Source organism: Mus musculus, chromosome 10, assembly GCF_000001635.26.
Source record: "Mus musculus strain C57BL/6J chromosome 10, GRCm38.p6 C57BL/6J".
In the NCBI taxonomy this organism is placed as follows: Eukaryota; Metazoa; Chordata; class Mammalia; order Rodentia; family Muridae; genus Mus; species Mus musculus.
Window position 1 is genome coordinate 5106976 of NC_000076.6, and position 16370 is coordinate 5123345.

A 16370-nucleotide genomic window follows, 5' to 3' on the forward strand; every position below is an offset into this window, starting at 1 on the left:
CTTCTAAAAGCTGCATTAATATTATTAATTAACAAATCATAGTGTAAATAGTTGTGGTATCAATGTGATGATTTTATATGGAAACAATGTAGGCTAATTGAATCTACAGAATTAAGCAAAGCTTTGAAGACAACGGTCTCTGTATTTGAGAAAAGGGAAGAGGGAAGGGGTCAATGAGGAGGCTGCATAGATTGAGGTAAGGTTGGCTGATCTGGGAGAGAATCATGTTAGAGATGTGCTAGGGGAGAAGCCTTTTAAGATATGATGGGACTGACAGAGGAAAGAAAGGTTGGGCTGATCACTAAGGACTGATCCTGCTAGGGCTCTGCTGGGCAGCCCATCACCAGCACAGTGGTCCTTCCTCTCAGGGGGACAGAAAGGATGAGCTAAGGGCATGTCAGTGGGGTCTTGGAAGAAAGTGGTTGGCAATGAGTTTCCCTCAAGATTTTGAGGAGCAAGGTTGTGGTGGTTTGTATAAGATCTGCTCAGGGAGTGACACTATTAGAAGGTGTGGCCCTGTTGAAGTAGGTGTGGTCTTGTGGCAGTAGGCGTGTCTTTGTGAGTGTGGTCCTTAAGACCCTCATCCTAGCTCCCTGGAAGTGAGTATTCTGCTAGCAGCCATCAGATGAAGATGTAAAACTCTCAGCTCCTCCTGCCCCATACCTGCCTGGATGCTGCCGTGTTCCCACCTTGATGATAATAGACTCAACCTCTGAACCTGTAAACCAGGCCCAATTAAATGCTGTCCTTATAAGAGATGCTTTGATCATGGTGTCTGTTCACAGCAGCAAAACCCTAAGACAAAAAAATCTGGAAGCATGGTTTACACACACTTACCTTCAGTTCCTCCATCCTTTCCTGGATAGTAGAGAGGTCAGAGGAATGGGTGGGATCCTGTCCTTGGAGGATGCCCTCGGCTTCCACCATCCAGACCTCTAAGGCTTCTAAGCTCTTGGCAAATGTTTCATAGTCAACAACTCCAGCCTAGGTTTTCACAAAAGAAACCAGCATTTTAGTGGAATGAACTGGCACTTTTATGAAATGTAGTTAAAGGGCAAGCATCTAAGGAGAGCCCCTTTCATGGGATGCTGCTCTGAAAGCGATGGGGCAGGAATAGTGTTTTCTTCTTTGTCTGCGTAGGTTTGCTTTGTTTCCCTAATAAGCAATGAAGGTCATTGTTTAAATGCATCATAAACTATTTTTGAATTATTTTGGATTTTGTTCAAGGCTACTAAATCCACTTGGATACTACCATTGAAACCACTTCGTGTTGGCATACTGGGTACTAGGAAGGTGGGTATGATTTATGGGTTGACCTGCTAAACCAAACCAATTTTAAAAGCAAGTTGTAGAGAACAGTGTAAAACTGCTGCCTTTCCTTGACTCCGAGGGGACTTCTAATGCTTCACCCCCCTTTTCTTTCTTCCTTTTTTGATGTTTCAGTATTACAGGAAGTGTCATTTCAGCGCTGAAGAATCTGCTTCCTGTGTTTTTCCCTCCAGACAGAAAAAGTGACCCATCCAGAACACAGTCACTGGGTCCCTACCTGCAATACTGCTTGCTGCTTGCAAAGAGCCTGCTCCAGGGCCCCCAGGCGCTGGCTGAAACAGAGCTGCTCACACTGAATGGCTGCTGCTGCGGAAACATCCACCTGCTGTCCAAGCTGCTCTCCTAGTTCACGGAGGATGAAAAGCGAGTCCTTGACTGTCTCCAGTCCCTTGAGAAGGTCCTGGGAGACACAAGAATATATTCATTGTGAAGCGTGCTACGGATCCTCCTCAGCACCTCCAGCAATTAGCAAAGGATCATGTGCATAGTGGGTAAGGGTTTCTGTGCGGTCATTAAATACCTTCACCTTCAAAAACATAATCAGACACTGGTTATAATTACTAAAAAATATGAATTATATATGTGTTAACAATTTAACTTTACATGTTATATCACACACACACACACACACACACACAGAGAGAGAGAGAGAGAGAGAGAGAGAGAGAGAGAGAGAGAGAGAGAGACTTAGGTTGGGGATACAGCTTAGTGTTGGAATAGTTCAGTTGCCTACAGTATACAAACTCCTATCCCTACTTCCAGAAAAAAAAAAAAAACAGAACGCGTATAATACAAGCCACATAAGCTCATTATATGCTAATTATGTAGATAGATAGAGAGAAAAGAAAGAACCAAACAAGAAAGAAGAGAAAGGGAGAGAAAGGAAAGAGGGATAGGGAGAGAGAAAAGAAGAAAGAAGAAAGAAAAGAGAAAGGAGGAAGAAAGGAAGAAAAGAGGGCCATGAGGGGATGGAGGGAGAGAGAGAAGTAAAAAAAGAAAAGAGTGGGCTGGAGAGATGGCTCAGTGCTTAAGAGCACCGACTGCTCTTCCAGAGGTCCTGAGTTCAATTCCCAGCAACCACATGGTGGCTCACCACCATCTGTAATAGAATCCAATGCCCTCTTCTGTTGTGTCTGAAGACAGCTACTGTGTACTCATATACATAAGAGAAAAGAGAAGAGAAGAAACCACGATGCACTAGATGTGGCAGTAAGGAGAAACCTTAGGTCATGTTCTCCTCACTTTTTTGTATATGTAAACATATCAAACTGAAGGCATGGTGCTGTAGTTCGCCTTTCCTACTTATTTCTATGGAGGTCTTTGGCAATAGTCTATCTGTGGTCACCTAATTGTAGCTACACCAGGATTCGGGTGCTGGTGGGGTGTGGAGGTCAGAGATGGCTCAGGTGGACAGAGCTAAGGACCTTCTCCACCTCTCTCTCCGTGGCATCTCCAGCCTGTACTTTATGAAACCCAACCATATGCCCATAACTGTGAGCCAGTGGGGGTTCCCTGTTTCTGGGTCCTATGGAATAGTAACAGATTACAAAGGACTTCTGCTCCTGATGGCAATTGGGGTTCCATCTGCACAAGATGGCGGCTGGATCCTGCTGTGCCTGAACAGTGAGTTTCCTTTCAGAGAAGAACGAAGGGCACCTTTAACCTTGACACAGATAACAACATGTGTCTTGGTTCTGAAACACTGAAAATGACTGCTCTTATAAAGACAAAAAAAATGCCAACCAAAACGAAGGTTATCTTTATTGTAAACAATAACCCTGCCGCTTGAAACCTTTATTTAGACTGAAGGTATAATCTTCAGTTTATGTGGGTTGTTTTATAACTTGACTACTTTAATAAACTGATTTGGGAAAGCTTTTAAGCAGATCTTTGTAACAAAGATCATTAAAATAAAGACAAATAAGGACAAACAATAAGAGGTCCATAATGGGTGGAATAAGAGAAGGCCTTTCTCAAAAGCCCTAAGTAGGTTATTGGCAACTATGGAGGAAAGGGGAATCATATAAAAGCTATTAAAATGTGTGGCAGCAAGCTGCTGCTCTCTGCTGTTAAATACCTGAATGCAGCTATTGTCTGATGCACTGCAGCAGATAACAAATCTAAGTGGATGATTTTTTTTTTTAAATAATGTGGATAACTTTAACAGTTGATTTTTTTTTTAAAGGCATGATTTTTCCCCCATGTGGTTGCAACTTACAGTGACTATTTCAGTACAAACAGATAGCCTACATTTCCCTCATAGATTTATACCCCACTAGGGAAAAGTGGGAAAGGCAACTCATTTTTAAAAATAAAACAATGGGAAAGAAACTCACAAATTGTAAACACATGCAGGAGGGCTCTGTAAGACTAGGCTCTTCAGTTAATGGGGTGATGAATTTGGGATAAACTGTCTCACAGATTTAGATAGCCCCAAAGCTCACATGCATCTCTACTAGCCCTACAAAACCAATGAAACTGAAGGCCAGCGGGTTGGGCAAGTCCCAAACAAGTCCCTGAACATACGTTGCAATCCTGAATCCACTTGGTGACTTCATCATCAGCGATATCCTTGTTAGTGGCTGCCTTCAACAGTACACTGGTCTGTTCCTCTTGTCTCTGGATGGCAGAGGCACACTGCTTTGAGTAGTCCTTGTATCTCTGCCAGAGCTGAAGGAGGGCCTTGCTGGAGTGCAGCTGTTCAGCGATCTCTTCCAGTAAGTTATTCCATCTGCAAGCAACAGCGAGCACTTAGGGCAGACTCATATCTCTTACCAAAGGCTATCACTTACTATTTTATTTGTCTTCATCATGGTTCATGTGAACATGGGCATAGCAAAACAATGACTCATGTCTATTTAACATAATAAAGGCTAATGTGTCACATTCATATTCCAAGGGGATGAAAACTATCCTTGGGACTATGGAAGTCCTGATCCTTCCTAAATGTCTTCTTTGTGGTTATTTTTCATTAAATTCGGTTTATAAAAAGAAAAACAACCAAAACATTAGTAGAGTAGACTCTTTAGATCTACAGCTGAGAATGCTGTAAGAGTAGCTGGTCCCATACCTCATATTGACTTCTTGCAGAGTACTGGAGAGGGTTTCTGCCACAGGTGGGTGACACTCCTTCAATAGTTGGTTGGTGATAGAGCCAAATTTCTGTAAGCCTCCTTCCTGTTTTTCTAGTTCATCATGAAGATTCTGCTCAAAGAAAGAGAACCACAGGTGACAAACAGGAACTAATGAGCAAGTTTAAAATGGACAGGCATGTGCTACTCCACTGCTGTTAAAAAGATAACTTCTTATAGTTCTGTTCGTGTGACTGCATGAGAGGAGAGTCACAGCAACTGAGCCCCCTTCTGCACATGGACTCTTCTTTAGAAGCCCATGAAGGATGTCCTTGCTTAGGGAAGATGCTGTAGCAGCGGTCCAGGCACTGTCTGCCACACTGTGGCTCTTTTTGCCAAAACAAGGGTGCCAGGTCAGTAGCACGGAGAGTGGTTCTCCCAGTAACTGATGAAGAAGACAGCCAATCTCAGCTTTTCTGAGGACCACTTCTAAGTTCTACCTCATGCAAAGAATTTTCCAGGTCTACATTAAAAAAAAAAAAAAAAACTCACAGAAAGTAACTGTACATATCCATAGGACAATTGAATAAGTGTTCAAAAACATTCATATCTGTTTATATTGTAGGATGGTTAAGTTAATCTAATTAACAGACCATCACCTCACATATTTAATAACTTTTGTCTAGCCCACTTCTCATCCTTCCTAATGCTGAGACCCTTTAATATAGTTCCTTATGTTGTGGTGACCCCCAACCATAAAATTATTTTCATTGCTATTTCATAAGTATAATTTTTGCTACAATTATGAAACTTAATGTAAATATGTGTTTTCTGATGGTCTTACACAACCCTTGTGAAAGGGTTGTTTGACCCTGTCAGGAGTCATGACTCACAGGTTGAGAACCACTTGTCTACAACTGTGAAAACTCATAGAGTACAATACTGGGAGAGAGATAGTTATGAAAAGGAGAGATGTGGACCCATGGAGACCAGTTTCAGCTAGGTGGAAGATCACCGTCATGATCATCATGCACAGAAAGTTGGCTATGATTTATAATATTGCACTGTATACTTCTGAAGTTGCTTAAAGCAAAGAGGATTTATTAGACAAGCTGGTGAAGTCCTCTACCTAGCACAAGCAAGGAGACTAGAGGACAGATGTCCCCAAGGGCCAGCTGAAGTATCACATACCCATAATCCCAACACTAGAGTAGCTGAGGCAGTGGCATTATGAGTTCTACGTTACACTGAGCTGCATGGAAAGACCCTGTCTCGTGTTTCTGCTCCATGTTTCCCTGGAAATATTGTTTAAATGATAGCTTCAGTTTTCAGCAGAGGAGAAGTAGGCTATGAAAATACAGTACTGCGTACCAATATCTAATTGCTTGCAAATCAAAATATTCAAGGAATATGTGGTGTTGAATTTACTATGTGCAAGGTGAGTTTTAATGGTTCCTAGTAATTGCATAAGTACTTAAGATTTAAAGAAATATTTACACATTAAAGTCTTCCTTTTTCCCAAATCTACCTCTGAAAGGCATTCCCTTATGAAAATCCACCTAGGCGCTCAGCAATATGTCAATGCAGATGGGTAAGCAGAAGTAGTGGGGCTAGATGTGAGAAGACCCATGCTGGGCTCCGGCTGGGATCCCCATCCCTTGCGGACCTGCCCTGCTCCACCCATTTTCTATGTATTTTAGCCAAGAAGAATGAACAGTGACCAGTCAGTGTGGCACAGTGTCCAGATGGACAAGACAGTGAAGACAGTAACCCAGACCTGGACAGCAGGGACCTAAGAAGTGAGCTGGGGCTGGGTTTAAGGCAGACTCCATCAAGTGCATTCTGGGTGAACACAGTGTGGGTGGAGACACGCGTGGAACCCAATAGTGAGCGCCGGAAAGGGCGTGATTTGATGGTCTCCTTGGTCAAAGGGATTCCACCCATATGATTAAAACCTATGCTTTGAGTGTTTACCACCTTGCTCTTTTTCTCTCTGTTTTCTTAGCTCCTTAGAAGATATTTGGAGAAACGGGGTAAGAAAAGAAAGGGAACACATAAATGGTGAAGGCTGTGTAGTCAGGAAGTGGATTTGGGTAGCCAAGCATCTCATAAAACATACTTGTAAGCACTTTCCATACAGGTAGCTAGAAATCATTTGTTTATATACCAGATAATCTAGTGTTCGCTACCCACAAGCAGGTTCTATTAAGTTAAAATCAAGCAAGAAAAACTAATGTTTTTAATACTTAAATGCTAAGAATGTTAAGGCAATATTTCAGGACCATATTTCTACTCACTAATTTATCTTTTTGTTTCCTTCAAGGGGAAGTAATGTTAAGATGTGATACTTTGGGGCTGGAGAGATGACTCAGCGGTTAAGAGCACCGACTGCTCTTCCAAAGGTCCTGAGTTCAAATCCCAGCAACCACATGGTGGCTCACAACCATCCATAACAAAAATCTGATGCCCTCTTCTGGAGTGTCTGAAGACAGCTACAGTGTACACACACATATAATAAATAAATAAATCTTAAAAAAAAAAAAAGATGTGTTTAAGATGCGATACTTTGGTTACCTGAAGATTGTCGACCTGAACTTGTACAGCTTCGGAGGAACCTGTCAACAGACGGAATCGGGACAGGGAGTATCTGGCCTCCATGAGGTGACCGTTGATCTCGTCACAGGCTGCTTTGTGATTGCTCCACTGGCCAAGGGCTGAGGTCAGCTGGATCTTTAATTGTTCAACCTTTTGGAAAGAAGAACATGCATCATAATTACATATAACTTAGTGTGGCGGAACAGAAAAATGTTAATCTCTGAAATCCTTCACTGGAGTCCTAGGCTCTAAAAACAACAGGGAAGCACAGGCTGTTGTGCGTTGCCTAATGTGGGTGCTGGGAACTGCACCTGGGTCCTCTGAAAAACAAGTGTTTGAACTGCTGAGTCACTCTCCAGCTCCAAAGGGCTAACTTTAAAATTTTAACAGTGTATATTCTTGTACCAAACAATGATCAGGTTTCATAGTGACATCTATGTACAAGTCCATACTATGCCTTGATCAGACTGACTCTCCACAGCCCTCCCTGTACATAGCTTCCTCTAGCCCCTTTCCTTTCCCCAGTAAGTCTCCCTTCTAATTCCATCACATATATGCATATATATGGAATGTAGATTCCACACACAAAACTCTAACAAATGAAAAGCACGATCTTTTTCTGAGTCTGGCTTAGTTTTTCTTAACATGATTACCTTCTGCTGCGCATTTCTTACAAATGACACAATTTCATTCATCCGTCTTTAGGAATGAATGAAGCTTAGTAGATGCATGCCACATTTTTTATACACTCATCTGCTGACAGACACCTAGGATGTTTCCATAACTTAGGTATTGTGGATGCACATCAGTAAAAATGGACATGCAGGTATCTATGGAGCACATTGGCTTAGATTCCAAAGACAACAACTCCTGCGCATGCTCCTTCTCTGTATTTGTCGATTCCAGAGAAAAATCGTACTTCAGTCTCCAACATTTAAAAGCATATAACTTTGGATTTCTGCAGTTGCTCCTAATGTAAACACAGTCCTTTGTACATGAAATAAGGACGGAGAGGGTGGGGTGCTCATGGGAAGAGCTCCGGAAATTAATTTGCTTTCTTGGCTATGCTTTTTCCTCAACATAAAGGGAAAAATGTTGAAATCAACTGGGATACTATCTGATGGGCCACAGGACAAGGAAAGTGCTGCCTCAGATGTGAGGTCCAGGCCACAGGTTTGAGTGAGTGCAGGGCTGTCCTAAAGAGCCATAAAATAGACCGGAAGATGAGGGTAGGTGATTGGTGGGCAGTTTTGCATAGCCCATTTCTTCTCTGCATTGTTGATTGTTTTTCACAAGGCAATATTCCAGTGACAGAAATGCCTAACTGATGACGATATGGTAAGTTGTTCCCAGACCTTCGTAGTGATTTATAGAAATGCATAAAATAAAATAGATTTAAAGCCATGTCAAAGATAATATGGGGCTAAAGGGGAAAGCTGCTCTGGAGTAGAGCCCACAGATGGTAGGAGCTGTCAGACATTTCTTTCCCGTGATAGTATCCACTCCCCACAGTCCTTACTCACTTCCCCACTCCATGGCCCTATTCTTTTCCAAAATAGTCCCCTTTCTATGTACACAATGCGTGTGTGAATGTGTGTGTGTAAGTGCATGTATATGTATGTGTATGTGAATGTGTGTAAGTGCATGTATATGTATATGTGAATGTGTGTAAGTACATATATGTGTATATGTGTGTAAATGTGTGTGTGTAAATGCATGTATGTGTGTGTAAATGCATGTATGTGTGTGTAAATGCATGTATGTGTATGTGAATGTGTGTATGTGTAAGTACATGTATGTGTATGTATGTGTACATGTTGTGGATCCATGTGTGTAGGTATGCATGCTTGTGCATCAGCATGTGGTATGTGTGTGTATATAGCCATGTGCATATGAGCATGTGAGCATAAGTGCACGCATGTCTGTCTGTTTGCCCCACAGTGGATAAGTAAGCATTCAGACACCAATGTGTCAGGGATCCACATGACCTTACATAGAGAGGCATAGTGCACATTGTAGCACTTACCGTTCCTATTGGAAGATTCAACACACTCTTGAGTCCATTATCAAATGTCTTTACCTTTTACTGACAGAGACTGAGGCACACAAGGGAAAGTTATAGTATGTTAGGAGGAGGGAGCCGACAATCCAAAGTTTCTGCATGCAGGGCATGCCTACTATGCTCAATAGTGAGACCAGTGTGGCTAAGCAAAAAGACCTTGCAGGGCAGCAGCAGGAAACAGAACCAGAGCGACAGTGGGAAGCCTGGCCAGCACGCAGCTCTTATTCCATTCTTTATGGAGCAGAAGCAACTGTGGGATTTTCGGCATGGCAACGCCATGATTTGACTTCATTCTGACTGGCTCTTCTGAGATGGGGACTGCTAAGGAGATCATGAAAATCATCCAAGCAGGAAATGAAAGGGGCATAAATCAGGGTGCCTGCAGAGGAGGAGGCTGGATTCTGTCTGTTCTGAGAGTGTATCTGCCAACATTTTCTGATGAGCTTGGTGTAAGTATTAGAGAAAGAAAGAAAGGAAGGAAAAGTGGCTTTGAAGGTTGCCTGTACAAGCAGTTGCGGCATGGCAGAGTTCCCGGTAACTGAGTAGGTTTGTGGGGCGGGAACCGTGCCTTACTTTAGGCAGAGGAGTTTGAAATGCCCTTTGGTCACACACAAAGATATCTCTACTAATCTCATGTATCTCTTTCTGTCTCGGTTTAGAACTCTGGGAGAGGCTAAGTGTGTGGATAGGCTCATTGGAGAACAACTGTACCTCGAAAGTTTGCTCTCACTATGAGGATGGGTGCACTTAAAGAGAGTGATATATATAATACCGCTTACTACAGGAAACACTAGAAATTGAAAGATTAATCAAACAGACTCAACAGTGCCAAGAGGTGATGTAGAGATTTGATAATTATTTACTCAGTGACTTTCGGCAAACATCCACTCCCAGTTTCAGAGAGCTGGGAGTTGAGTGTCAGGAGCAGGCTTACCGTGCGGTCTAAACTGATCCAGGTCTGCCTGAGTTCTTGCAGTGTGCTCATGACACTGCCAGAGACCTCCTCCCTCTTGTTCTGAATCAATGCGAGGCCATTCTGCTCAATTTTCTCTACCTCCTTTTCTTTTGCTTTAATCAAATCTTCCAGTTCCTGAAAGATTAAAAAATATATATAGTTATTTTAAATTGTTCTATTATGGAACTCTAGGGTGCACTGAAATTGAGTCATTATAGTTTCGTGTGCTAAAACCCCATACTAATCCAAAAAGATGACAATTCTCAAGAGAGGGTCTGCACAGTGATGCTTCTCCCTATACTTAAATGTTAAAAAAAAAAAAAAGAGGTCCTTTTATCCATAGTAAATTAGCATACCCTGAAAAATATAAAAACTGGTTATCCCGCAGATAAAGAAATGTCATTATATATCTTTTTCAAAAAGCTGTAAGGAGTGAAATACATATCCAAAATTGCAATATGATTATATCCTTAAACCCAAACGTCATTTTTCCAAAAATCACATGGCCTAGCCTGTGACAGGTGGCACCTGAGAGTCAGACATGGTTTTGCTGCTCTTTGGCTGTGTCACTCTGAGAAAGTGAGAAACTTTTAATAATTGTCAATTTCTTCAAATGGGAAAGATGGAAAAGAATAAGTATTATCTTCTCTTTTTCCAATGCTCTGATTCTATGTGATTCTGAAAGACTACAGGCTTCTTCGTGTCTGAAATTCTCATTTTCTTTAGACGGCACTTTTGTAACTGCGAGAATAAAATGTTCACAAAAGAAAAGTAAGTCGGCCAAAGGCTCAGAGCTCCTCCTGAGACCATACAGTATAGAGGGTCTGGGGCCACAGCTCCACGCTTAAGAACACTGTCTGCTCTTCCAGAAGACTCAAGTTCAACTCTCAGCACCCACATTGTGGTTCACAACAGTCTGTAACTCCTTGTCTGATGCCTCCTCTAGCCTTCATTAATAGCACCAGGCACACACATAGCATACAGATATGCACACAAACAAAACATTCAGACAGTTTTTAAAAGTTTATTTACCCAGCAAGTCCCAGGGATTCTCCTGTCTCTACCTCTCCACTGATGGGATTCTAGACAGCATCACACCCGCCTTTTATGTGGATGCTGGAGATCCAAGCCCAGGCCCTAATGCTTGTATAACAATTTACCAGCTCAATGATTCAAATATGGATAAAAAAATTGTAGTTGAGTAGCTGTTGGTCAAGTGTTTATGTATTATGCTTCTCTTGAAATTGTTATTATTCCCTTTATTTTTATTTCTGCTATGACCCAGCTGTTTTTTTACGATAAGATTTCAAGCATACCATTGGCCTCGAACTCACCACGTAGCCACAGATAACATACCTTTCTGATCCTTCCTGATCTACGTCCTAAACTTTGGGATTACAAACTAGCAGCACAAATTCCAACGTATGAGGTCCTGGGAATCAAACTTGGGGCTTTGTACGTGCTAAGAAAGTCCTTCTTTAACTGACCTCCACTCCAGCCCTCAGACGTCTCCCCTCTCTCTCTCTCTCTCTCTCTCTCTCTCTCTCTCTCTCTCTCTCTCTCTCTCTCTCTCATTTATAAAATAGGGCTAATAATATATCTTATGCTTGTCCCAAAGGAATAAAATTAATATATATATATGAAATATTCTTTAAACTGTCAAAACTAGATATATCATATTCAGCGTGGTAATCTGCCATGCTGCCAAGAGATTCTGCTTTTCCATCATGAATTATCATGGAGCTAATTTTGCCGTAGTGCATTAATCAGAAATTCATTTATTTGTTAGCTTAAGGAAATGATTGTTGTTTTATGTCATTCTCTCATTTCTTCTTTTGTCACTATTTTTGTGATTCCTTGAAAAGAATCTAGTGATTACTGAGGTACCAGTTTCTTTATTCAGTATAGAAAACACAATTAACTCTACAGTTTAAGATATTTCTGAATGTTGCCTAAGGGATAAATAACCATGGGTGGTCATCTCAATTCATACTTAATGTGTAGTATAATATATGTATATATATATATATATATGTATATATATGTGTATATATATATATATATGTGTGTGTGTGTGTGTGTGCATATATATATATGTGTGTGTATATGTGTATATATATATTTACTTATACTTTAGTATAGAATAGTGAATCCCACAGTAATCCTTCCTATAAGATCCTAAATCTAACCATTAGAATTAAATACATCTTCATTCACCCACAGTGGTAAACAGATGAGGTGTGGCTTACACATCTCATAAGAGCTTCCTGCGCCTGGGCACCTGGGTATATGTATGTGTAACCCTGAAATGCAGGAGCGAACCAGGATTGTAATATATTTCTGTGCAAAGTAAAGGTGTGTTTGCCTTTCCTTTCCATAACAATTTTTCTGAATGGTCTGGTTCTGATCAATGGAGGCAAAGGCCAATCCTAACATTCTGCAGCAGTAAATTATCCTCAACTTGGATTAATCCACAAACAGCAGTTTCAGTGTTGCATTCAATCAATAAATCACCTCTAAAAGAGACTGGAAAAAGAGTCAAGCTTTTTAAAACAAAACCAAACCTGAATCCAGCCACTGATTTGAGGACACTGGCTATAATTTCATGCTCTGGGCCAAAGAAACAATTTCTCAAAAATGACAATAAATTTTATCAAGCTTTGTAGAACTGCCAATTAGAACCGCCAGTTAGGCTATTGTGATTTATATATGATGTCCCAAAATAAGTGTGTGGGCTCCGTACTGGGCTTTTAGTTCTGAAAGAAATGGCTTTTCTTTTAAATCATGAATTGGCATCAGCATAGAGTTCTTTATCTCACAATGTAAGCTTTGTCTCTGACACTGCCTGAAGTGACCCTCTGGGAGCCTAAGACTTACATCCCATGAGAAATAAAATTTGGCTGAACTTCTGTGTATTTTTCAGGCATCAATGTCTCTCCATTAAAAAGAAGGCATATATAGGAATAGAAACAAAGTAGCAAACACCCATTGCAGTTTTGGATTTGAACCTGTCTGATATTATTAGGTTTTTGTTCATTTTGCTTTTAAAGAAAGATTCTCATGTAGTACAAGATGGCTTCCTGGTCCTCTTGTCTCCTGCCTCCCAAGTTCTGGGATTACATGAGTACACTCCGCTGTTCCAGAGAACCGGAGTTCAGTTCTCTCATGAGAAAGAGCTCATGGGAGGCAGCTCCCAAGCAACTGTGACTCCAGGTCTAGGGGATGTGATGATCTCTCCAGCCACCCAGGCACACATGCACACACATACAAAAAGGCACACACACACACTCATGCCGCATAATGGTAAAATCTTCCTTTGAAGGAAGAGAAAACAAGAGAACAAAGGACAAACAAAAGAAAGTATAATATGAATGTGGAGACAGAATCAAACACTAAGGAGAATGCCAATAAGCAACCTTTCAGTAGTGAAGTGACCCTGACCGTGAGACCGGGTAACACTCATCTTGTTGACATTAACAGTTACGGGTTGCCTTTTTAAATTAATGGAAATATTTTAACTCCAAGGACTCAGCAAAACTATCACTTTTCAACATTAAAAGCAAATTTTTGAAATGCTGGCTTACTTCTCAGATTTTAGAAATTTATGGCCTCAGTTGGAAGTATCTTTGGCCTCTAAGCAGACACAAAATCCAATGAGAGCAGATGATGGGCAAGTTTGGTGTCCAGTCCTTTTCACATCCATCTTCTGATGGGAGGCATTCAAACAAAATGGTACTTAAAAGTTTCTCACTGGGCACAGTGGGTGTACTCAAGCAATCCCAGAACTTGGGAGGTAGAGACAAGAGAATCAGGAGTTGAAGGCTAGCCTTGGCTACATATTGAATTTGGAAGCCATCTTGGACTACATGAGAATCTTTCTTTAAAAGCAAAATGAACAAACAAAAACCTAATAATTTCAGACAGGTTCAAATCCAAAACTGCAACCTTTCTTGGACCACCATGTGGCCTTCCTTTTCTGTACTATAAGGTTTCCTGTGAGGGCTTAAAGATAAGGTCCCCATTACATGTGTCCTAAGCAGAAATCAGGCTGCTTAAAAAAGAAATCATTACTGTTTGAAATGCAAAGATGGAAAAGTGAGATTTGAAGGAAGGAGTTTTCCTGTAGGGAAACTTCTCATGGGGCCCTCCTTCTTCTGAGATAGCCTGAAAGAAGATCTGGAGTTCATGCTGCTGGACAGAGATATATGTAGGCTCCATCCAAAAGAGTGACAGAACTGGTTGTTCACATAGAGCAAATTTAGCTTTTATTTCATAGTATTTACTTATTGTTTTGAAAGTCTCATGTAGCCCAGGCTAGCTTTGATATCATTATGTAACCAAGGATGACTCTGAACTTCTGAGATTACAGGCATGCATGATTACAGCTGGTTTCAGAGTTCTAAGGATCAAATCCAGGGCATGATTTTTAAAGTAATTGTCAGTATAGTCTTAGCTGTTAAAAAAATTTCCTGGGAGTACCAAAGAATCCCCAAGGAAATACTGAAATACTATATATCCCTATCACTGGCAAACACCTGTAATCTGACAACCTGCCTGAACCCCAGATCTTCATCACTAATGAGATGAACAGCCAGCATGAGCTTTCTGCTGTGACACAGCAGCAAGGAACATTGTCACCTCTGAAACTCCTATGCCTGTGTCGAACAGGAGTTGAATGAAGGCTCCATAGTAATAGCAAGTTAAGGAACATTTTAAGGCAGTGGCCAGGCCAAGGCATGGTTTAACTAGTTGACAGCATCAAAATACACTTAAGACACTAAAGAACTCTTTAAAAAAATGCAGCTAGCAGGTGCTGCAATCTTAGTGAATAAATTAAATGAAGCATTTTAAAGATAACTAAGGGAAATTCAGGCTGGTATCTATGAGTTCAAGGCCTGGCTGGTCTACCTAACAAGTTCCAGGCTAGTTTGGGATTGCACAGTGTGTCCCTATCTAAAAAATATATAAATAAAAATGGAGAGGGCATGATGATTATGGATGGAGAATAAAATAACATTAAGAAATTGTTAATTTTTGAGGTCTATTATGGTGACATAAACTATTTCTCAAAGATTATGTGATAATATATAGGGACAAAATGATACTGTGTGGGATGTTCACTGACATCTTGTGTGTGTGTGTGTGTGTGTGTGTGTGTGTGTGTGTATAACGTGGTTGCATGTGTGTGTGTATGACGTGGTTGCATGTGTGTGTGTCTGAATATGTGGTTGCACAAATATATTCATTTTCACGTAAGTGGGTTGGAAGTTAATATCCAGTTTCTTCTTGATTTTCCTCTATCTTATATACTGGGTCAGGCCCCTCACTTGAATCCAGAGACTGATAATTCAGCTACTCTAGCTAGGAAGCTTGCTTTGGAGACCCCTGACTCCATCTCCTGGGGGCATTAAAGATGGCCCATCACACCCAACCTGATTTTACATGGGTCCTGTGAAACCCAACTAGATCCTCACATCTGCACAGCAAGCAGTTTACCCTGTAGGCTATGTCCTCACTCCCTATATTGACATCTTTAAAGAAGAAAAATTGGGCAAATGTACAAATATATCTAAAATATTGATAAGTATTAGCTCTCATGATCAGTGTAAGGGATTCAAGCATCTTTACCTACTTAGGTGTATATCTGGTTCTTTCTATAATCTCAAAACTTTAAAAACAGGAGATGAAGACTTGAATTGGAAGAGAACAAAACCAAACAAACAAGCAAACAAACAAACAAACAAGCAAGCAAGCAAAACCCTAACAAGATATTATAGTTCATAACTGTACTCTTAGTACTAAGAAGACTCAGGCTGGAGGGCTCCAAGTTTTAAATCAGCACTGGCTTTATAGTAAGACTCTACTTCAAAGTCAAATATCAATCAGTAGGTACAGTTATTATCCAGACTCAGCTCAGAACCCTTGGAACCAGTGAGCCCTGCACACAGGCCTGAGGATGCGAGGCAGCTCCCGCATTCCACCTCACGTGTTACCTGACAGTCCTTCAGAGCATTCTCAACAGAATTCCGATCGCCAAGTAGATGCTGCTCTTTCAGCTTCCTCTCCTGGTTTGCAAACCAGGCTTTCAGAGACTGGACACTGTTTTCATACTCTGACCATGACTCCAACAAGCCTTCCAACATCTGGATCTAAACCAACAGAAGGATGCAAACATTCAAAATTTTTGTTTGAAAAATCAAATCATTGGCACAAAAATTACCCACTACAATTTCCTATGAGGTAAGAGTTCTTGGGCAGCAGAGGGATGTGGGAAGGACTATCCTAAAAGAGCACCGCATACTTGCATGAAAATGGCCTTGCAAAGCCCTGCACAGTAAAATTAAAATGTGAAAATGAA

At 41.0% G+C, this 16370-nt stretch overlaps 1 protein-coding gene across 22 annotated transcripts in view; it reads right to left on the reverse strand.

Annotated features, from left to right (window-relative positions):
• The window catches only part of Syne1 (spectrin repeat containing, nuclear envelope 1), a 530501-nt gene that overhangs the window by 86784 nt on the left and 427347 nt on the right, over positions 1-16370 (reverse strand). For all 22 annotated transcript variants that reach the window (NM_001347732.1, NM_001347711.1, NM_001079686.1 and 19 more), the window contains 7 exons: positions 16006-16161; positions 9992-10147; positions 6975-7145; positions 4400-4533; positions 3856-4060; positions 1547-1729; positions 838-984 (listed from right to left, as the gene is read on the reverse strand). In NM_001347732.1, coding sequence (NP_001334661.1) covers positions 838-984; positions 1547-1729; positions 3856-4060; positions 4400-4533; positions 6975-7145; positions 9992-10147; positions 16006-16161 — 1152 coding nt within the window. The remainder of the gene's footprint in view (positions 1-837; positions 985-1546; positions 1730-3855; positions 4061-4399; positions 4534-6974; positions 7146-9991; positions 10148-16005; positions 16162-16370) is intronic.